We start from the raw sequence: 24,426 nt of genomic DNA on the forward strand, positions 1-24,426 counted from the left end.
TCTTCTTTTTCTTACTGAAACCCACATATATTGCCATTTTTGATTTATAAGGTTACATTTATGAAAAAAATCTTAAACAGAGCATGATATGCAAATAGAAGTGTTAAAGTATTCATTCTAAATAGCAATACACATGCAACTAAACAGAAAGAACTTTTCCCTGTTGTTTAGCTTACAGTCTAAGAGGTTATTGATATGTAAATACAACCGTGGTAGTCAATTGAAAATACTTAAGGAAGTGAACGTAAAGTTGAACATTGAAATAGCTGTATAAAGATTTTTTTAGCAAGGTAAGAAAACGATTGCAACATAAAGATGTCAAGTTTATTTGTAGAATTGTCAGTCCTCATTTTTATGAATTGGAAATTACTATTCAAGATCTAAATATCAAATGAATATAACCAATAACTTGATAAAAATAGTTTGCAGTATACAAGCGTGATATTTAAAAGTTGTCTCATATAAGGACAATTAGATTACATTCAACATTCAGGAATTATTAATTGCTACTTTAAAACAGAGACCTGATTGCTGTTGCTAGATATGATTAGATACAAAATAATGCACACAATTTTCAATAGAGTGATACACTGATAATAATGATAATTTCTTAGGAATCTATTTTCAGAATATTTATTTCACCAAATTAAAAGTGAGATGATTCAATGGATGATTTGAAGTTTTAAGTTCGTTCAAGAGATTGAAACCAGGGACTACACTCATGTGGCCATATTTCTAATAATCAGTCATGGATCTAGCTGATTCTCTCTTTCTGCTTATGTGGTCAAATTTTGTAAAAAACGATAATAAATTTTAGTAACGATGTCTTCATAAGGCCTTTAAAAATCAAAATTGAATCTCGTTTGAATCTATATTTTTTTCGGTACATTTTGGATTTGATGACCCTGATTGTTCTGTGTATACCCTGTACATTTACAAAGGTATAAAATGCTTATGATAAACATTTGCAGCATTTCCCAGCAAAACTTTAAGTGGAATGTTCAAAAAGTGAAAAAATATGTTCATTAGTCTAGTTATTGAGGAATTTCAATTTTAAATACTTGGAAAGACGAATCCTTTTCAGGGCCGTAAATCTGTCATGTCAATTGATGGGGTCAGTAGAAGGAATTTATGATTCTGCAGTTTAGATTCGAAAGGAGAAGGTCTGTAAGGCCAGACAATCGACAGTACCAATGCTAAAATATTTATGAATTCTCACTTTGTTGGTTGACTATTGTATGATGCCTTTTGATTTGTACTTCTCTCTAAGATTGTGCTATCTAAAATTTGGTCAGGTGTCTAAGGGGCAACTTAATTTTGATGACGTCAAACTCTAGTGCTCTTTTGAAGAATAAGGTAAAAACAAGAAAGCTAGCACCTGCTATTTTCAAGGGCACTAATTGATAAAAATATCACAAATTGAATTTCACATTTTCTATACCGCCTATAATTGTAGAGCTTTTCTCCATCATGAACGGCAAATATTTTGATTCAATACTTATTGCGACACGATATATAATTTTGAGAAGATGAAAACCCTTTTATAGATTAAGTGAATTGCATGTGTAAGATGTGAACGCTGCTTTATCAGTTTTATACTAATGATACATCTGATAGCTAGTTGACAATTGAGCATCCTTGAACAGCTTCTAGGCATCATTAAACAACGGTAAAAATATTTCTACGATATTGCGCTATGTCTATACGTACTCCTGATGATCAAGACGTTTACACTTTTTGTTGACGAGCAGGACTGTCACATTTTGTTTTGTATTTGACACTATTAGACGGGTCTGACTGTATTTCCACCTGGCCATCATCATGATTATTGCTGGCTGCGTTGTAACGTGCTCCAGGCTCATCTCCCTGCGTTCTCGGAGAAGCCTGGCTCTGCTCAGAATTACGGGACCCTTTACGACGTAAATGAACTAGCTCAGCAATAATACCAAGGACGAGAACTAAACCTGCCATCGATCCACCAATTGCTTTTCCAAGGTCAGTCGAAGAAGAAGAATCTTTCGACGCAACAGTCTTAGATGAGGTAACATCATCCGCTGCTAAAGAATATTGTTATTAGCATAAGTGCTTTATTTATTTTATATATAATCATACCCACGTTACCATTTAAGAAGACTGACAAAGACAAGCATGATATGATTAAGGAAGAAAAAGTATAACAGAAGGGTTGAGCAAATTAATTATAGGATGTATATTTGAAAGAAAACCTTGAATTATATGTAGAAGAAAGAAATCAATATTTCACTGAAGAGTGTGAATAATTTTCATATAACTAGCCAATCACCCCTCCACTTCAAGCACTTTTAAATCAGCCCATTTTAGTGGAATTACCCGACAATATCACTAAATCTTCTCTCTATTTTAGAATACTGCAGTTACAAAACCAAATTTCCAAATTTTTACTACAGCTATCGATACTTGTAAACTTAGTAATTCCTTTGTGAAATTTCTTACCTTCACAATTAATTCCAGTCCCCTTATAGCCACTTTTGCACGTGCACCGGTATGAGCCGATTGTATTTGTGCATAAAGCATTGGCACTGCATCCATGGGTCCCTTGAGAACATTCATCAGCATCTAAATGTTAAAGTTTCAGCTCGTCAATACAAAAATTGAATAATTTCAATGTAAGTATCCTATCACTTATACATTTTAACTACTTAATCCGACCGAATTATTTATCATTCTTTGCTATCTATGAATTTTCTCTCTTTTGTATCTTATTGCAATTACAAAACTCCATTTCTAAATATTAACTACCACTGTCGATTCCAATATCAATTCTTTCATTGTTTTTCTTAGTTATTCCCTGGACAAATTTCTTACCTTCGCAACTAATTCCAGTTCCCTTATAGCCACTTTTGCATGTGCACCTGTATGAACCAACTGTATTTGTGCATAAAGCATTGGCACTGCATCTATGGGTCCCTTGAGAACATTCATCAGCATCTAAATGTTAAAGTTTCAGCTCGTCAATACAAAAATTGAATAATTTCAATGTAAGTATCCTATCACTCATACATTTCAATTACTTAATCCGACCGAATTATTTATCATTCTTTGCTATCTATGAATTTTCTCTCTTTTGTATCTTATTGCAATTACAAAACTCCATTTCTAAATATTAACTACCACTGTCGATTCCAATATCATTTCTTTCATTGTTTCTTCTTAGTTATTCCCTGGACAAATTTCTTACCTTCGCAACTAATTCCAGTTCCCTTATAGCCACTTTTGCATGTGCACCTGTATGAACCAACTGTATTTGTGCATAAAGCATTGGCACTGCATCTATGAGTTCCTTGAGAACATTCATCAGCATCTAAATGTTAAAGTTTCAGCTCGTCAATACAAAAATTGAATAATTTCAATGTAAGTATCCTATCACTCATACATTTCAATTACTTTATCCGACCGAATTATTTATCATTCTTTGCTATCTTTGAATTTTCTCTCTTTTGTATCTTATTGCAATTACAAAACTCCATTTCTAAATATTAACTACCACTGTCGATTCCAATATCAATTCTTTTATTGTTTTTCCTTAGTTATTCCCTGGACAAATTTCTTACCTTCGCAACCAATTCCAGTTCCCTTATAGCCACTTTTGCACGTGCACCTGTATGAACCAACTGTATTTGTGCATAAAGCATTGGCACTGCATCTATGAGTCCCTTGAGAACATTCATTAGCATCTAAAACAAAAACTCCAGTTTATCAAAAACTTATTTCGGAAGCAAGACAGTAAGACATATAAAGTATTTTGATAAAATAGAGAAAGGAGACCAAATTCTTGATTACGGCAATTAACCCTATCCAGACAAGGGAGGGGGCACAAATGGTTATTCTTTCCTAACTTCACGAGCTTCAAAGCTATACCCCTCAGACCTCCTGACTTTTAGTTTTAGCCTGTCTGACACATAATCATATAAAAAATTGAAAATTTTTTGCTAATCAGGGTTTTATGTAGGGGCGTTTTCAAAGCTCGTCAAGTAAAAATATGTATAATATGCCACGGATTCGTAACAAAAGTGGATGTATTGATGAAAAATAGTATCAAGGCATTAATTTGTGCCCTTTTCATGATTCTGGCCAGAAAATAAAAATTCAACATCGTTTTCTATGGTTTATTGCTGCGCATATATTTGTTGACATATTTCTAAAAGTTAATTTAATAAAACTGCAAGTTGATGGTATGAGCCAAGGCAGTTTAGGCATTAAAAATTAACTTGAACATGACATTTAGCTCTATCGATCATTAAGTTATACAGAAAGAACGATAGCCAATTGCAAATGATGTTGAGTGCTTGTGTTGGAACGTTGATAATTTTCAGAAATAAAATTCAAATTGTGTCAATCATCTTTTTTCTGTTAGAAAATATGTTAAATTTGCTTATTTTATTATATCAATTTTTTACGATTTTGTAAAATTTTCTAAATTTTTGCTCCACCCGGCCACCATTATGATGACGTCATCGTTAAACAACGTGACTTAAAAATCAACCAATAGAATTAAATTTTGGATAATAGATAAGAGTATCATCCTACCAATGTTCATTGTCCTAGCTAGAAGGACAAAAAATTACGGAGGGGGTTAAACCTTTGGATGAAGTAATCTAAAAAATTCAAAATAAAATGTATATTACCGACGATACTGCAGGTAGTTCCACTGCCCGTATACCCGCTATTGCAGGTGCATCGGTATGAACCAGCCGTATTTGTACATAATGCATTAGAACTACAACCATGGGTTCTTTTTGTACATTCATTCACATCTATAAGTAAAATTATAAAAGTTTGCCACTAATTATTTAAGCAAACTGAATCAATTTCCGAATCTTCAACAAAAAATGAAACGATAAGTAGATAGCTTATATCATGCTGACTCAAAGTTTTCAAAAAAAAGAAGATTCAACTTTGCTAATGAGTCATATCATCTTTGGCATCAAATGCAAGAATTTAAATGATCAAAAGAATGGCTGACATTCACTTAGTTTCATGCTGTCACCTTCGATTGCCACAATAAAGCATCATATAACAGTTGTAACACTTTACTTTCTTCAGTTGTATCTTGTCCATGCAAGACAGTGTTACTAATTATTGCACTAAAATGTCTTCAATTAACGAATACCATTGTTAACAATGCGATGCTGTCTCCGTCTTATACTGATGTGAAATATAGTTGTTCATTCAACTACTTCCAAAACCAAGACTAGCATGTTTCTGTCTAAGAAAATAATCTTCTCATAGGTCGCCAAAAGGGCTTTTTAACAAAAAAAGAGAAAACACATTTGGTATAAATGTTTGCTTCCGGTACCTGGAAAGATGAAGAAAGCCATTAAGGTTGCTTTCCTAGGTTAATTTGATTAAGAATACCTGCATATTTTTATCATTTCTTGATTTACAAATTAGGCAGGAGCTTTCATTATTCTGTTCAAAAAGTTGATAAGCCGAGCTGTCGCATCTTAAAAAATTGACAAAGATACATTTGATTTGCAGCAATCTTTCTATGCAAACAGAAAGAATGGAAGCAAAAGACTCTCGATGTATCGATAAAATATATCTTTAACGTTTTCGAGGGAAAATTTGTTTTCAATTTTTTTATCTTTTATATTAAACATTCATAAAACGTAAAGATGTAAGACAAAAATATAGCGCGCTTTTATAACGCAAATTTCATTTTTGCAAATTCTTACCTGCACAACTTATCCCCGACCCCGTGTATCCACTCTTGCAACTGCACCTGTATGATGTGGTCGTTTTTATGCATATAGCATTAGAACTGCATCTATGAGTTCCTTGAGTGCATTCATTCAAAACTGAAATAATAGAATGGGGCACTTAACATATTATGTGATTAAGTTTGGTAACAACTCTCTTAAAGGTTTCCGCAATATTTCTTTCTTGAAAACAAGCAACTTTGATCAAACATACTTTCACTTGACAGAGAGATTTTCCCTTTGGAACAGCGAAAGAAATCATATATCATACTTGCAGAAAACAAGCCCTTCTCTTTCTACGGAGCTATTTAAAAGCAATTCACAGGGTCAATTATGTACACTTACGTTCAAAAGGTGAGGCACCACAGTAATGGCGACGGAGTTGTAAGCAATATGACCTTCGAAATTCAAACCACTTTTGTGAAGCCATTCGACGTCAGTTTAAAGTTCAAAATTAATCAAATTAACTTGAAAGCATTTGAAATATTTAATGTTTAAATTTTGAGAATATATGTTTTTTAGAATATCAAAATTGTAAATGCTTCGTTGGCCAGTCTCATAGCTTTAAATCCTTTACAAGACTTGCTAAATTTAATCAAAAACTTTTGAGGCTGTTTCTTTTCTATGCGACATAATGATTTGAAAAAGCGTTCGCAACATCACATTGACGTGTCTGAGATCCAATATTATCGTATCTTTACTGGCCTTGAACTTGCAGAAAGTGACATTTTTACGGCCGTTTTTTGACGAGGACTCTTTCGGTGTCATTGAAACACCTACGTGTCCCTGTTTAGGCAAGTCGCAGGACAAAAAGTAGCGACCAAGACTTTTAAAAAATTATTTGATATCAGTAAGAAATTATATAGCGTATTTTCTTGATTTTCAATCTCATTTCTATTCTTTGATAAATTTTCAATTATTTTCGACCCAAACAGTTATCTTAAAACATTTATGTAACTTGCTATAGATATTTGAATTTCGCTTAGCTGAGAAATTTTGGTGGCAGTGCTGCCATTTTGTGGCGGGTGGTACAATACTTTTCGAACGTTAGTGTCTGAGTTAGGCCAAATTTTTTCACACTTTTACATAGAAAAGAGAACTTCCATGCTAATTACGACATTTGGGCCTAAACTTGAAGATATAAAGAACTTCATTAGGACAAAAGATGCCTTAAAAGTCAATCTATATCTAGTTTCTATGTATCTGTCTTTTCAAGCACAGTGTTTGGACAGGCCATACATTGCATATAGACCTTGTTTGTCAACATTGAAGGAGTGTTGTTATTGTTAAAAAAAAGTTATCAAGCCTTGGGCATTTTAGCAAAACATTTGTCCTTTAATTTACAATGACATTTTTATAAATCTTTTGGCTTTCAGCTTAAAATGATACTACAATAAAATGGGTATCACAATCAGAATATCTTTATTGCTGCTTTCTTTAGATATCCTCATAAAAGAAGTACATTATTCCTCATTAGAAAGTACATTTTTCCCGTCCAATTATGTCGAAATATCTTGCCGGATGTTGATAGCTATTCCGTACAAATCTATACTTAAAGAAGCAAAAATTAGAAAAGCTTCTAATAATTTTACATTCATTGGCTTAAAGAGATGATTCTTCATACCTGAGCAGCTGGTTCCACTTCCTGTGTAGCCGCTTTTGCAGAAACACCTATAAGAGCCAGCCGTATTCGAGCATAAAGCATTAGAACTACATCTGTGTGTTCCTTTGGTACACTCATTTACATCTGAAATTAGAAAATTGAATGTATTTCCATCTATAAAATTCAGAATCAAACCTTACAATACTATAACATACCATTTATGACGATAAGCCATCACTCATACCCAGTTTCCATTACATTTATAGCCTTGACATTGAGCAATAATTCTAGATAGAAATTGAAGGTAGAGCGAAATATTAAGATTATGACAAACAATTGGCCCTCTTTGTAAGCGTGTTAGATGGATTTATTTTTTCTGCAGGGCCGAATCTATTCCGTATCTTCGTGTCTTATTAGCAGTACAAAATCAAAATGCTTTTGCTCTTTTTCGATTCATTGCTTTTATAAATAATTCTGTATAGTAAACACCATACCTAAGCAACTAAATCCCGTCCCAATGTATCCACTTTTGCAGTAACATCTGTATGAGCCGATAGTATTGGTGCATAAAGCATTGGAACTACATCTGTGGGTTCCTCTTGTACATTCATTCAGATCTAAAAGTAAAAAATTCGAATGCACGTCATCTGCAAAATACATAGTCACAACCATCCTTTTAAAATCGCAACAGTGCCTCTTTCAATGTTGTTTTTATTTTGTCTTCAGAATGGGGTTCCTCTTTATGTTTTTGAAATAATAAGTGCTATTACTTTCCCATTTATGGACTGTCTCAGTAAACAATATTATTTTTAAGAATATTTTATTTAAATAACTTTTTCATCCTTATCTTTAAAAAATTTAAAGAAAAATTTGCTTGATGTTTTGCGGTGGTAATAATACCATAAGACCATAATAAGCTGATTTTAAATGCAGTTGTCTTTTTAAATAATTTTAATCTTACTATGTAAACAGAAAGAATGGAAGCTACACAAAAGACTCTCGATGTATCGATAAAATATATCTTTACGCTTTCGAGGGAAAATTTGTTTTCAATTTTTGTATCTTTTATATTAGACACTCATAAAACGTAAAGATGTAAGACAAAAATATAGCGCGCTTTTATAACGCCAATTTCATCTTTGCAAATTCTTACCTGCACAACTTATCCCCGTCCCCGTGTATCCACTCTTGCAACTGCACCTGTATGATGTGGTCGTTTTTATGCATATAGCATTAGAACTGCATCTATGAGTTCCTTGAGTGCATTCATTCAAAACTGAAATAATAGAACGGGGCACTTAACATATTATGTGATTAAGTTTGGTAACAACTCTCTTAAAGGTTTCCGCAATATATCTTTCTTGAAAACAAGCAACTTTGATCAAACATACTTTGACTTGACAGAGAGATTTTCCCTTTGGAACAGCGAAAGAAAAAATATATCATACCTGCAGAGAACAAGCCCTTCTCTTTCTACGGAGCTATTTAAAAGCATTTCACAGGGTCAATTATGTACACTTACGTTCAAAAGGTGAGGCACCACAGTAATGGCGACGGAGTTGTAAGCAATATGACCTTCGAAATTCAAACCACTTTTGTGAAGCCATTCGACGTCAGTTTAAAGTTCAAAATTAATCAATTATAACTTGAAAGCATTTGAAATATTCAATGCTTAAATTTTGAGAATATATGTTTTTTAGAATATCAAAATTGTAAATGCTTCGTTGGCCAGTCTCATAGCTTTAAATCCTTTACAAGACTTGCTAAATTTAATCAAAAACTTTTGAGGCTGTTTCTTTTCTATGCGACATAATGATTTGAAAAAGCGTTCGCAACATCACATTGACGTGTCTGAGATCCAATATTATCGTATCTTTACTGGCCTTGAACTTGCAGAAAGTGACATTTTTACGGCCGTTTTTTGACGAGGACTCTTTCGGTGCCATTGAAACACCTACGTGTCCCTGTTTAGGCAAGTCGCAGGACAAAAAGTAGCGACCAAGACTTTTAAAAAATTATTTGATATCAGTAAGAAATTATATAGCGTATTTTCTTGATTTTCAATCTCATTTCTATTCTTTGATAAATTTTCAATTATTTTCGACCCAAACAGTTATCTTAAAACATTTATTTAACTTGCTATAGATATTTGAATTTCGGTTAGCTGAGAAATTTTGGTGGCAGTGCTGCCATTTTGTGGCGGGTGGTACAATACTTTTCGAACTTAAGTGTCCGAGTTAGGCCGAATTTGTTCACACTTTTACTTAGAAAAGAGAACTTCCATGCTAATTACGACATTTGGGCCTAAACTTGAAGGTATAAAGAACTTCATTAGGACAAAAGATGCCTTAAAAGTCAATCTATATCTAGTTTCTGTGTATCTGTCTTTTCAAGCACAGTGTTTGGACAGGCCATACATTGCATATAGGCCTTGTTATTCAACATTGAAGGACTGTTGTTATTGTCAAAAAAATTTATCAAGCCTTGGGCATTTTAGCAAAACATTTGTTTTTTAATTTACAATGACATTGCAATAAAACTTTTGGCTTTCAGCTTAAAATGATACTACAATAAAATGGGTATCACAATCAGAATATCTTTATTGCTGCTTTCTTTAGATATCCTCATAAAAGAAGTACATTATTTCTCATTAAAAAGTACATTTTTCCCGTCCAATTATATCGAAATATCTTGCCGGATGTTGATAGCTATTCCGTACAAATATATACGTTTAAAGAAGTAAAAATTAGAAAAGCTTCTAATAATTTTATATTCATTGGCTTAAAGAGATGATTCTTCATACCTGAGCAGCTGGTTCCACTTCCTGTGTAGCCGCTTTTGCAGAAACACCTATAAGAGCCAGCCGTATTCGAGCATAAAGCATTAGAACTACATCTGTGTGTTCCTTTGGTACACTCATTTACATCTGAAATTGAAATTTGAATGTATTTTCATCTAGAAAATTCAGAATCAAACCTTAAAATACTATAACATACCATTTATGACGATAAGCCATCACTCATACCCAGTTTCCATTACATTTATAGCCTTGATATTGAGCAATAATTCTAGATAGAAATTGAAGGTAGAGCGAAATATTAAGATTATGACAAACAATTGGCCCTCTTTGTAAGCGTGTTAGATGGATATATTCTTTCTGCAGGGCCGAATCTATTCCGTATCTTCGTGTCTTATTAGCAGTACAAAATCAAAATGCTTTTGCTCTTTTTCGATTCATTGCTTTTATAAATAATTCTGTATAGTAAACACCATACCTAAGCAACTAAATCCCGTCCCAATGTATCCACTTTTGCAGTAACATCTGTATGAGCCGATAGTATTGGTGCATAAAGCATTGGAACTACATCTGTGGGTTCCTCTTGTACATTCATTCAGATCTAAAAGTAAAAAATTCGAATGCACGTCATCTGCAAAATACATAATCACAACCATCCTTTTAAAATCGCAACAGTGCCTCTTTCAATGTTGTTTTTATTTTGTGTTCAGAATGGGGATTCTCTTTATGTTTTTGAAATAATAAGTGCTATTACTTACCCATTTATGGACTGTCTAAGAAAACTATATTTTTTTTATTCAGAATATTTAATTCATATCAATTTTTCATCATTATCTTTCAAGTTCAACAGAAAATTTGCTTGATGTTTTGCGGTGGTAATAATACCATAAGATCACGATAGTCTGATTTTAAATGCAGTTGTCTTTTTAAAAATTTTCAATAGCAATAAAAGTCACAATTCTTCTTACGAATTCTATCTTCAAATAGGTTGAAAACAGGTTTTTATCCAATCAAATATAAATAGACAGACAAAAATTAAATCAATGTTTTCTTTTATTGTTTAATTCCTTGAAAGGATTAAGGATGTTACAAGTCTAATTTTTTTTTACTTTGGAAAAGTCTGTTTTTCATCAATTACTAGTTGAATAATTATGCATAATTGCTAAATTTCTGTTCAGAATTTGAATGAACTGTAGATATGTCACCGAAGATTGGACCTTATTGGATCATTATTAGATCTCTGATAACATCTCAAATGAACGTAAAAGTTTAATATTTCAAATAATTCTAAAATTAACGCTTTGTTTCAGGTCGTGTTATTGAAATATTTTTGGTGGAAAGTTGATAACATTTGCAAATGGAAAACTGCAGACGAGCCTTGGCTATATTGGCACTTGTTCACTTAGCTATATTGGCACAAAATTTTCTTCCTGATGAAAATGTTACCTGCGCAACTTGTTCCTGTTCCCGTATAACCGCTTTTGCATGTGCACTTGTATGAACCAACAGTATTTGTGCATATGGCATTAGAACTGCATCTATGGGTTCTTGTAGTACATTCATTGATATCTAAAATTAAAAATTTGTTGAGCTCCTTCAACAATGTTTAGGAACCGATTTACATGAGAGGGAAGGCTTGTTTTCTATGTTCCCTTCCAAATATTTTTGTGTTCTTCGTAGATTTTGCTTTTGTTCGGAAAAAGCAATTCGGGTAGTGAGTAGTAGCAAAATGAGGCAGAAAAGTTGCTTGATCTATCTTCTTGTCTTTTATTGATTTGAAATAAGGCGTTTACATCAGTTTCAAGTCACGTTAATGGTGTGACACAAAATCCAGTAATTATCCAGGACCCTACTCCCTCCCCCGAATCGTCTCACTGAAAATTCAAGTAGCATTAAAGCTTTTAATAGAAAACAATTGACCTCTCTTCATTTCTTCATATGAATGATATATGGCAAACCAACTTTCTTTCAATTCATCAATTTCAATCATGCACCTTTTATCTTAACTATTGAGCTCTAAAATATTTTCCCTGTATTCTTATAAGAGGTTCCATCTCACATTGAAATGCTTCAAGTTGTTTGAATTTCCAATCAAAATTAAATTCTTGCCATAACGTTATTGCACTTTAGTTGAATTTGCTCAAAATAAAATTAATTTTCAAAAACAAGATTGACAAGAAACGTAAATTTGGTTTTAGACAAGAATCCAGCTCACAAAAAATTGGAAATGGCTGCAGCAATTAAATTGATTGTTCAAGGAAAAATAAAGCAATTCAATAGGCTATGTAAACATACCATAGGCCATGTAGCCGACAATGACACCACGATATCCAGAATAAGTGCGGGGCCTATTCAATAATAGATAGACGTATTTGTTTTTCGCAGTATACACCGTTGGAGTTTTGATTCCACAGATCCTCCCACTTACAGTAGTTGCGTAAGATGTTATGCTTGATGACGTTGTGTAGACAGTAGATGATGCTAAAATAAAATTATAGAAATCAGTTACACAATAACATTCTTTTCTCCTACAAATCTTTTAGGATATTTCAGAAAAGCAGGAAAGACTAATAGATTCATTTTGGATCTTCATTGGAAACCTTTTTTGAGCCTTGTTGTGAATTTTTTTCACAATTTACGAATGTGTTTAAAAGAAATTGACTAATCTGCAGACTTGTCCACGGACAAGAAAAGGACCTATTCGATCTATAGAATAATAAGAATGGAACTTTTCAAGATCCAAGAATCATTTTTCAGATTAAAGATACTTTCAGACATCAATTTCTTCTTTTGAACTTTTAAGAGGTCTGCTCTACAGAGAAGCTCACATTAGACTCTGAATAGGAGAGAGTTTCAAATATTCTTCTTCATTGTAGGGAAGGTCAATTGTCTGTCGGAAAGTAGGTGTTTAACAACGAAAACCGGGAGAATATTCAAAATGTCATTTAGTAATTGTAAATGTCACATTTTGTAACGACAAAATCATGTTTTGTAATCAGAAAATACTTCTCTAGCTTTTTTGAGCACCCAATACTTCCAAGAAATTGGTTTAACTAAACTTTATAATACTTGTGAAGGTATTTCTTAAATGAAATCAAGCATCGTTTTTCAAAATTTGGAAATTAAACCAAAATTTGCATTAAAGATGATTGGTGCCTAGGCCAAATATCATAGCCGAGGATATAACATTGGAGGAAAATTGAAAGTAAAAGAAACGAATAAATTCATTTTTAACCCTTTAGGTGGCGTTTGCTCACTCCATTTCCCATTATAAATGACATCACGAATAAAGTTTATTCAGAAAATCAAGTTCACGGACCAAGGTAAACTTATGGGATAACAAAAAAACCTAAGTAAAATAAAATTGTGTTTCGATCATGCTAAATCAACTATGGTTATTGCAGAGTTATTCAATTCAGAGATAAGGCTGCTTATCCTCTCCCTGTTCAGAATTTATGAAAAAAATTTCAAAAGTTCTTAAACCAGCGTCCTATTTTAGGCAAAGTTTTTGAAGCAGATAACACCGAATTTTCTTAAAAAAAGTTTCTAGACTAAGTAAAATTTAAGGAGATGTAGAGACTAATCACAAAATTCTTAATTGTAAATCATGAAGGCAAGATCAATGTAACAACTCTCAGAAAAATTGTCCTAAAATTTTCAAAAGAATCAAGAACAGCTCTCTTCTTGAAGATTTGTCAAGACAATAGGGCACTGTTCTTTAAGAGTAACTGTTAAGTGTATTAAAACATACTTCATATGGCCCAAAGAAGCAATCAACAAATTCAAGACCTCTGGTCTATTTGAAACAGGTATTATATTCATTTACCTTTCACTTCAAAATAGGAATCAGTTGTGTAACAGTAGATAGACGATGTTCTGTATAATGAAACGTCCATCACAGCAACCCGTACCGGATTATTACCGGCGTAATAGCGCCTCCAACACGGGGTGCTGCTCGCGTAGTAACTGTAGGGCCAACCAGAAGAGTAGAAGGTGGCTGCTGCAGAACTATCGCTGTAGCTATAAAGAAAGCACTATATATAGTAAAGTGAATTCAAAAATGAAATTAATTTGTTTTCATTTGAGATAGTAAGTGTTGCTTTGCAGTCTAATAATTTGGGCGAACAAGAGTCAGAACATAAAGGCTTTGAACAACTTGAGCAAAAATTTTCTTAATTTGTTTTTGTGCAAAAAATATACCTGCTATTTTCATAAATGAATTATTCTTGCATTCCTATTCTTGTCAGCCAGTGCAGTGGAAAGGCCAACCTGATTGCCCCTCTGGTACATAAGCCTTTTATGCCATCAAAAAGTTTGAAAATGTATTCAGAAATCTTTAATTCATAGAAACCGACAAGTTTTACCTTGTTCACAGGCAGAGGACCATCAAATCACTTGAAAGAAAAACATATGTAGGTAATTCCCTTTTTTGATCAAGTTTGAAAAGCATGATTTTGCCTAAGTATAACTTGTCGCTAAACTCACAGGACTTGCCAAATCATTGGTTTAACCCTATCCAGACTAGGCTTTTTGAAACTTTCGGGAGACTAAGGGGGGGCACAAAGTGCCCCCCCTCCGTAATTTCTTTGTTCCTCTAGCTAGGACAATGAACTTTGTTTGGATGGTACTCTTATCTTTTCTCCACATTTTAGTATTATTGTTCAATTTTCAAGTCACGTGGTTTCACGATGACGTCATCATAATGGTGGCCGGGTGAAGCAAAAATTTAGAAAATTTTAGAAAATCTTAAAATATTCATTAATTCCAAAGCATCGGGCTAAGATATTAGGATATGCTAATTTGATGCATTTTCTAATAAAAACAAGAAGATTGACACAATTTTAATGTTACTTCTCAAAATTATTAACGTTCCAAACAAAAGAACTCAACATATTTTGTATTTGGCTATAGTTTTTTCTATATAACTAAATGATCGATACAACCAAATGTCATGTTTGAGTTCATTTTTAATGCCTTAGCAGACAAATTATTCTAAACTTGCAGTTTTATTAATGTAATACCTATAAATCTGTCAACAAATGTGTGCGCATGCGCAGCAGAAAAATCATAGAAAAGGATGTTGAATTTGAATTTTCTGGTCAGAATCATGAAAAGACCACAAATTAATGCCTAGATACTAATTTTCATTAATATATCTACTTTTGTTGCGAATCCGTGGCAGATTGAACTATTTTTTACTTGACTAGGTTTGAAAACGCCCCTACACAACCCCCTGATTAATGATAAAAAAATTATCTTTTTATATGAACATGTGTCAGATAGGTTAAAACTAAAAGTCAGGAGGTCTGAGGGGTATTGCTTTCAAACTCCTGAAGTTATGAAAGAAAAACCAACTAGGGGGGCACTTTGTGCCCCCCCCCCCTAGTCTGGATAGGGTTAAAACAGCACTGACAGAAATCATGCCAAATACATTGGTCTTCTGATAATGTTCTGGCACCCAGCAATATTATGCGTTACAGTATGTACCCGCATAGGAGAACCCTGGGTTTCTCTTGGCAGCCTAAACAGGATTTTAACTAGCAGGCTGCTAATCTAGATTCATAAGAAGGCTCTTATATACAGAAAAGCCTTGCACAAATTAACACTGTTTCCACTTCAAGAATTCTCACCATCAAAGTTAAGCCAGTTTTATTTTCGTGCTAAATTTCAACCAGTCAAATGCATCTGTCTTTTTGGATTGCACAATTAAAATGCAACTTACGATAACCTGATTTACTTTAATCTGGATTGATTTGCTAGCGTGAATAGGGTGTTTGAATACCTTTTTACTATTATTTGTTTATGAGAGCTTTTGCCAAATTGGGGCTCTTGGGGAATCTTATTTGGGGGGTTCAAAAGATTAAATTCTAGACTCAGGGTTCTTTAAATCACAGGTTCTTTTGTGGAGGTTTCTACTGTTCGTACTTACTGCAATACGAAGTATCTGAAGAAAACATCATGAATTGATAGCCAATCTGTGCAGTGATGAAACGGTTTTTGTAGCGAAAAACAAGTATTTGCAGTCATGGCGGGATAACTTTGTTGTGACTTGGGCGGGACATAGATGTGTACCACAGGGAGAAACATGTTTTTGATTAAGAAGATATATATATATTTGATGATGATTATATGCAATATTTTCTACTCAAGAGAGAGAACCTCTCTCTATGCCTCGTGCTTCTAACTCTGAATCAATACTAACGATGAGAGGGCGCAATGCGACGAGATTCTGGAAAGGCCAAATATTATAAAACCTTCTCACCATGTGTCCTGGACCCCAATGGAAGAGTCCTGGACCCCAATGGAAGTTTTCTGTCTCCTTCTCAATAAGCTTTATGCATACTTCAAAAACTTCAAAATTTTTTGACTATGAAAAATAAATTTCATTGCCTAAACATACTCAAGGCTAACAAGAGAGAGGAGAGAGGAGAGAGGATAGGGAGGCAAAATGACCCAGGGCCTCAAGGTCTAGCGTAGCTTGTGCTCCAAACCCTTTCTTTCAGTTCTAGGGGTTCTCATGAAGTAAAGAGTTGCATTTCAAGAATGAAGATTATCAAATGAACAAAAGTATACCTACAAAATGACAAACTGTTTTAAACGATTGCAAAAAATTGACTGCAAAAAAACTCTGACTGCAATGACTGAAATGACTGCAAAAAATTTCCCCTCGCTTCGCTTGCAGAGTTGTTTGTCTCTGAAGCCTTTTGGCCGCCTCGAAAATAGCTGATACTTACTTAGAAAGTACCAAATAATTACACAAACAACACATTATATATTAAACTGTGATATGTGATAAATATATATATTAAATTGCGGGAAGCTTGTCTGAACTACTGTCTGTAATGCATGTCCGACAGAATAAGAAAATAAAACAAGTGAAAATCGTTAAAAAACAAGTTGAGTGCTTAATTAATCGTTTTTTATTAAGTTGGAGAAGTTGCAGATATTTTGACATTTTGAATGACCTGTCTGAAGAGTAATTGTCAAATGCGATATAAATAAAAATCATTAATGAATTTTTCTTCTAACATTCTGTAGCAAAATGCTGTTGTTCCCACTGATGCAAAAAATCCATGTTTGGCTCTGCAAACCTCTTTTCAAGGCCTCAGCCAAAAACACCTGTTTTCATCAAAATGTGCAATGATAAAATTACTTTAAAATTGGGAATGCATCTAGTGAAAAGCTAACAACCATTCATAAACTCCAGATTATGTAATACAGAACTGCGGAGCATACAACGGATTAGGAAGAGATCTGAAAAGATTTAGTTTGGTGGGGGGCTATCCCTGCTAAAAGTGAAATCATATTACTTTTGCTTTGTTCTAAGAACAGTTATGAAAATTTTGGGGGGCTCGAAGCCATTCCAATCAAGGACACTCTTCCCCGCGGGCCCTGGTTAGATGAACACCTTCTGTTTCAAATATTTTTCAGAAGTAAAATAAGAAAAGAAAAAGACAAGTTTATACTAACTAGCAACTTGATGTTGCTGAGCCGCCCATCCGTGACGATGACTTGCTCTTTAACTGGTATGTCAATGAAAAACCGGTTCGTGTTATGGAGCTATCTGATCTGAACACAATGTTTGCATATCCATCGTAGGAATACATATTGAATGGCTTTGTGTCAATCATGTTGTCAGAGCAGTATCTCCCAATGCTTTTATAAAGTCTGAAACGAAATCAGTAATAACATCGATCATAAAGCTAGAACCAGGAATGAGTACGAGGGCCTCCAAAAGTGGTGGAGGCTGTTCCCGTGTCTCCTTTGAAAAGCAGCCAATGTCTTTTCAAGGCTGTTTTTGTAAACATGTTTCGTCGCTTGTGTTAGATAAAACTTCACAAGAACTTTCACATCATTATTTCAAAATCGAACCAGATAACATGCTGGGTAAAATTATGAAAGAAGGTTTATAAGTATTGCCTAGGATCACTCTTGGTTGTGAATGCAAGTAGGAGAGAAAACAGGGAGCGACAGATCCACGGATCGGGGCATGTTGACCTGAATTACAGCTTTGTTATTGATGTTGTATGGAACTGCGTATTCAGTAATTCTTTGGGATGTCTGCATTGTAGATTTCTAGCGAGAAACCTGCGAATACAGGATCAAAGATATGGCTGCAGATTTCTTAGATACGTTTAATAAGAGCAATAGAACGCGTTTCAAACGTGGTTAATGTAGAGCAGATGTGGTATTTATTATTTCTCTTGTCCCCATACCTGGTGGTGACCTTAGACAGACTGTTGGTATTTTTTGTGCCACCACTGCCTATCGTACTGATGGAATCATCTTGGTTGTTAGAACATCTAGTCAATTCTTGCAGCAGGAAAATTTAAAATGGCTTTTAATAACCCAAAAAAATTTCAACATATAACTAAGTTTAAGACACTTTAAACTATAAAACATCATAACACTGATCAAAGACGGTAGGTTAAGAATTAGGTTTATTCAATTTTTGATGGTCATTGGAATTATTGCTCTGGCTCGTACACAATATTTTTATAAGTATAATGTTTATTAAAATATTTAGGCTCGAGATCATTAAATTTTTAAGAATATTGTAAGATTATTGCTCAGTTTCAACTCGCGTGCTCTTCTCGCATTCTCAAGCAGTTGCCTGTTTTGCGATGTTCATGAAAGAGAATCACGTGATCGATATATCTCGATCTTTCAAGAAGCGCAGTGTCTATCCGAGAGCAAGTTATGTTCCCCTGAAACCATATCAGATTTGCAAAAACATAAGAATAATTGAAGAATATATTCAGGCTTAAAACGAAAAATCCTAAAGAAATTTGAAGCTGGACAAAATTTAAAATAAGAAAAAGGGTACCAAGATTAGGCACGTTTCGCACGTTTGGCACGTTTCGCACGTTTCGTACGTTTCGCACGTTTCGCACGTTTCGCACGCTTCGCTCGATTCGCACGTTTCGCTCGTTTCGCTCGTTTCGCACGTTTCGCACGTTTCGCACGTTTCGCACGTTTCGCACGTTTCGCACGTTTCGCAAGTAATTACTCAGATTGCTATTACTTATTCGTCGAACCAGTGCAATGCTTTTCCAACGATTATGTAGACATCACTTTCTGGATTGGAAAACATCAAGAAAAATCTTAGTATCAATTTAAAGTACTCCATGAGACCATACCTGTGATTCGTTGATGCAGTCAAAAAACTCCTCGACGTGTATGACACGAGGTTAATCGGATTATCCGAACCGGATTCTTCACCTTCGCCCTCCTTGGTACAATACCTGTAATCTTTATTTGTTCAATACCATGTATTGGGAAGCACAAAGTATTTCTCTATTTATGTGCTACGTGTAATTCAATCTCATTAAGTTAAAATACCTTAGCTGGGCCTTGCATGCAGACCCAGTTATTTGAATTCCTTTTGTTCGAAAAACATCCAATATTGAAAAGTTCAGAAAAGGGAAAATTCCAATTAAATGTTCCGAAAGAGGAAGTTCAAACAAAGTGATTTTTTTGTTAAACAATTTTTCCTATTTGATGAATGTTATTTTGACGTCATTTCATTTTATTGACGAGATGTAGAAACGAAAATTTTGTTGCTTGATTTACCACAATTTCTTCGAATCCTTCGTTCTCCTCCCTCTAACAAAAACAAATTTACTGTTTATATTGTATGTTATTCACGTCATTTCGGCCCGCAATAAACAAAACTGTTTAGCCAGCAAAGAATGATGAAATCCAAATTAAAGGCGATTTGTTGATGGTCTAAAGTGCATTCTTGGATGTTTCGTGCCAGGCTCCCTCAACCCAAGCATCCTCCCCCCTTGTTCTGAAGTCACTGGCAATAATAGCCTGAGAAACGGTATGTTCACTCATACAATAAACTACGTTTTTTACCTTATAAATATTTAGGGTATACAAGATTTATTAATCATTAAGAGAGAACCTTTCTAATGATAAATTGATGCCTCTCGGTTCTATTTTTTGCCTTCAAAGACATTTGACAGATACAAAAGCGGCTTAACCTGTTTGCAAATCAACTATATGCCAATCAACTATATGCCAATCAACTATATGCCAATCAACTATATGCCAATCAACTATATGCCAATCAACTATATGCCAATCAACTATATGCCAATCAACTATATGCCAATCAACTATATGCCAATCAACTATATGCCAATCAACTATATGCCAATCAACTATAGGCCAATCAAGAAACGTCTGACTGGTGTAATGCCTTGTTGGATTTTGTTATCTTTTTGTTATAACTTCGGACCCCTGTGGTCAGTCGAGGGGAAGGAGTCAATAGTCGAAGATACACGGAGCGGTTACACAGGGAGTTGTGGTCGCATTGAACTCAAACGAACGGTTTTTTGATAGCGATTACGAATTATACATTATACTATCGACTTGTGTAAGTCACTCAATCGGTTTATTTTACGATGTATAATCACACTAATTATAACCTCGTTTTTAATGTTGGACGTCTTTGGTCATATTACGCCGAACCCCGTATACTACTTACAGATATAAACTTCTACAGTTTGTGCCTTGTAGTGGTGTCTGCAAGATAGTCAAATATTCAACATGCCTCTTGCTGAACAACGGGCTTCAGCCAGTTAAGTATCTGTTAATAGCATTTAAAGTTGATGGCTGCAATTACCGTAAATCCTCGAATTAGCCACTTTGGGGCTTATTTATTTTTGATATTTTTAGATGGCGGCTTATACGAGGTGGGAGGCTCATACAAGAGGGGGGCTTATAAAATTATTGTAGATATTAAAAAGACATCATTAAAAGACCTTGTTTATTTTAGTAGAAATTTCGTAATGAGCATTTTTAATTAATTACTACCAAAAGTATAAATTTGATGTGGCAATTCAATATAACGCCATAGGCAACCTCAGATGGCAAAAACCTTCAAATTGAGGGGTCCGATTTGAGAATTTACGGTAGCAGCGGGGGCGTATTTGAGGGGGGCTTATTGAAAATTTTTAGTTCTTAGGTGGGGGCTTATTTGAGTGAAGGGCTTTTTCTAGGGCGGGCCAATTCGAGGATTTACGGTATTTCATTATTTTTGTTACTTTTCCTAACAGTCAGACTGTTCAAAGATTCTCGGGTGGCGTGAAATCATAAGATACCGTTGTAAGCTAGGGATCATTGTAAATCTGCAGGGTGTGGCAAATACACCTGTGAATTCCATAACCATAAGAGTGCCGTCGGAACCAAAGTCATACTGGAAGGGGGGCGCTGCCCATTATATTCCTTCTCATTCAGTACCCTGTTATAAAAAAAATATACTACAATCTGACGATTATTAGGGGGGGGGGATCCAGCCCTCTGCTTTAACACCTTTCTTCATAAAATTATTGAAGGCTTTATTGAACGCATGAGTCTAAATTTGCTTGTTACATATATCTCTAAATTTGCCTGACGTCTCAACCAACTTCTATCTTAGCTGCTATACATTCATATATTTAATGATTTTAGCCAATATTATTGTAACTATTATTGCTAGGCCTCAGCTCGTATATTTATTGTCGTTTTTCAGGTCCACATCAGATTCTCTGCATCATCAAATAAAAGTATGTATGTATCTAAAGCGGTTCTTTATAGCGCAAGACTGACATCATGATTTGTATTTGATGGTGGGCCATGTGCTCCTGAGTCCATATCAGATTTGAGCAAAATTCAAATTCTTCAAGAAGATATTAGGGCTCAAAAACGAGAGCTTCTTGAGATTGTCGAGGCTGGACAGGATTTAGAGTATCCTTATGAACTAATAAATATAATATGGATAGCGGTGCCATGAATAGCTTATGAAGAGAAAAGGTAAGAATAGATTTTTACATGGCAAAAACAAGCGATTCAGTTTTAGAGTCATCAATATCAGGGTACAAAAGACCAATGAGAGTTTCCTGGGAAATCATTCGGTGCTGATGAATAGTGAATGGCAATTGGCACGCAGCACACGCGAGATCTCGTCGAGAACTGTTATGCTTTCCAGACTGGATCCATATTGAGCACAAAAATAAGGTACTAAGAAATTTTCATGCGTTCAAATTCCTTGAAATTAAAACTACAAATATAGTTCTCGAGAAGGCTTATAATTTAAAACTACATAAATATTTGCAAGAAAATAATAGCACCTACACACAGTACATAATACACACATGCGCTATTTCAAATCCCTGTCTTGAAATGCAATTAATGTTAAGATGATGAGGAATGTTGGACAAGAGACTGTTTGGACAAAATAAATACTCAAGTTACAAGTTACATCTTTCAACTAATTCTTGCCATTTGGACTACAAAATGCTTATTTCGTCCGTTCGTTATCATTCCCTAATATAATGTTGCCCTCTCCCTAAAGAAAATGTGACTATAACAAAAAATTAGTATAAGATTTTGTCTTAAATGACTAAGTAGCTGATAGCTTGCTATAAATCCAGACACTCCTTATTTCTAAATAAAACTCCAAAACACTTCTGCCACATTATTTTGGGGCGTTATTAAAAATTGTCATATTTCTTGTAGAACTTTGTAAAGAACGAACATCGGGTCAGGGGTGAGAAATTACAAAAAAGAAGATGATGCAAGTAAAAAGATCTACCAACCTGAACATGGATAGAATAGGGAGATACCAAGATCTTCCTTAAAAAGATTAATTTACAAACCTTCTACCCCTATGCCGCCGCCCATATCATACCTCATAAAGTAATTAATTCCGTTTTAAGACTGGAATTAAATAGTATAGGGAGTAGTAGGACATAAAATAATAGGCATAAAAAATCGGGAAGCATTTTAGTGAGTTTTTCAAAACTTGGTTGCTCAGTCTAATGATGCTCTTATTTGAGCTCTTATTCTCTCGAGCTCTTATTCTCTCAGTCTTATCTCCACCAAAGAAATTTTTAAAAAGCCGTAAAATTGGAAGGAAACAAGGAAAAATTCGGAGTATGCCTTGAAATTGCAAAAAAAATAGTCGAGATACCAGGAGGGCGAAAGAAATCGGCAGAAATCGGTTGTCCCTTGACGAAACCGTGATAATTACCTCGAAGAAACCGCGAGAGTTGACAGGTTTGAATAAAGTTGCAAAATTTCAGGTTGATCTATATGAATTTGCATAAAAATGAGAAGATTAATAATTACCTTGTGAGGAAAACTTCGACATAATCAGTGCAGCTAGGTAGACTCCCTTGAACGCTAAGACGAGTCCATTTGATCTCTAAATAGTAACTTGAGGATGGGTACGAACTCGATGGTCGAATATAAGTGGTACAGAGTTCGTTATTCGAATAATATGTCCTCGAGAGTGTTTGTAGGGATGTTGTTGCATATTTAGTAGAACTATAACACACTCCATTTGCTTTATGCAACAAAATTGCAAATAGATGCACGTAGATAATGGAATAGAACTTCATGTTGTTTTTGCCTTGAAGAAAGCGTGCTGTCTTGTAACTTGCAAAATCAGACTGCCACTGGCTCATTCCTTATCGGTTTGATAAATCCATTAAGAAGGAAAATTTTCCATTTCCAGCATACGTAAGTATGGTTCGAAACTATTTCATTGAAAATGCCCCAATCTCGCTGGTCTCAAATTTTTCCTCTTTAATGTAAAGCCTTAGCATTGCTTATCAAGAATGTGTTTTCATAAATATAATCCTAGGTAGAGGAGATTGTATCGAGTTTTAAACGGGAAAAAAGTCATGAAATATTTTACTGAAATATTGTGCATTTTTTGTGGTAACTGGAATAATCCTCCAGTGAGATTCGTCGAGGTAAAAACTAGTAAAGTAGGTTTGGAGCGAATTTGAGAGAATTGGGGGGGGGGGGGTGGGATTACTAGCAATGTTTGGTTTTGGAATTGGTACTTTTTTAATGCTAATTTGAGGGTGTCCTACTATTGGCTTATTTAATTCTCTGCCACGTCACACTTGTTTCTTACAACAGCAACAGAAATTATGACAGTGAATGAAGCATTCTTGCACAGCGAAACAATCAAACATATAGCCACATTTCCAAGGCCAGGTGTTTACATAATATTCTTATACAATAAAACTAAACCCGTAACAACCAACTAGAGTTTTTTTAATTTTTTATCATCTCGATGAAACATCTTTTTGATGAAGAAATTGAGGTTGAATTTTGCTCTGATATGCCATTTCAAAGTGGCAAATAGCAAAATTATTAGAAACAAAACAAGATAAAATTTTAGAAGCATTATTGAACAGTTTTTTCATAATTTTTTGGCTATGATATTGGTCTATTGTGGCTTTTCTAACATCTTTTGACATCTTAACAATAAGATATAAAGTTTT

The 24,426-nt window shown here is 34.3% G+C and overlaps 2 protein-coding genes across 2 annotated transcripts in view; both read right to left on the reverse strand.

Moving 5' to 3' along the window:
• Positions 1-4: 4 nt before the first annotated feature.
• The window catches only part of LOC135683478 (uncharacterized), a 48,320-nt gene continuing 23,898 nt past the window's right edge, over positions 5-24,426 (reverse strand). The window contains exons 12-23 of the mRNA XM_089109400.1: positions 10,617-10,739; positions 10,145-10,267; positions 8,495-8,617; positions 7,836-7,958; positions 7,363-7,485; positions 5,715-5,837; positions 4,665-4,793; positions 3,591-3,713; positions 3,218-3,340; positions 2,845-2,967; positions 2,473-2,595; positions 5-2,057 (exon numbers count right to left, since the gene is read on the reverse strand). Coding sequence (XP_088965526.1) covers positions 1,729-2,057; positions 2,473-2,595; positions 2,845-2,967; positions 3,218-3,340; positions 3,591-3,713; positions 4,665-4,793; positions 5,715-5,837; positions 7,363-7,485; positions 7,836-7,958; positions 8,495-8,617; positions 10,145-10,267; positions 10,617-10,739 — 1,688 coding nt within the window. The 3' untranslated portion in view covers positions 5-1,728. The remainder of the gene's footprint in view (positions 2,058-2,472; positions 2,596-2,844; positions 2,968-3,217; positions 3,341-3,590; positions 3,714-4,664; positions 4,794-5,714; positions 5,838-7,362; positions 7,486-7,835; positions 7,959-8,494; positions 8,618-10,144; positions 10,268-10,616; positions 10,740-24,426) is intronic.
• On the reverse strand, positions 16,735-23,566 carry LOC148959989 (uncharacterized). Its single transcript, XM_089109411.1, has 2 exons — positions 23,258-23,566; positions 16,735-17,806 (listed from the first exon to the last, which is right to left on the reverse strand). The coding sequence occupies exons 1-2, from the start codon at positions 23,527-23,529 to the stop codon at positions 17,608-17,610; spliced, it is 471 nt and encodes a 156-aa protein (XP_088965537.1). The 5' UTR covers positions 23,530-23,566; the 3' UTR covers positions 16,735-17,607.

Source organism: Rhopilema esculentum, chromosome 7 (assembly GCF_057945365.1).
Source record: "Rhopilema esculentum isolate cy_ngs chromosome 7, ASM5794536v1, whole genome shotgun sequence".
Taxonomy (NCBI): Eukaryota; Metazoa; Cnidaria; class Scyphozoa; order Rhizostomeae; family Rhizostomatidae; genus Rhopilema; species Rhopilema esculentum.

Bases quoted from the DNA above. Each gene is read 5' to 3' on its own strand.
- LOC148959989 (XM_089109411.1), bottom strand. From the start codon at position 23,529: ATGAAGTTCTATTCCATTATCTACGTGCATCTATTTGCAATTTTGTTG. The intron at 17,807-23,257 runs GTAATTATTAAT...ATTTCGTTTCAG, and splicing joins GTCGAAGTTTTCCTCACAAG to ACTTTATAAAAGCATTGGGA.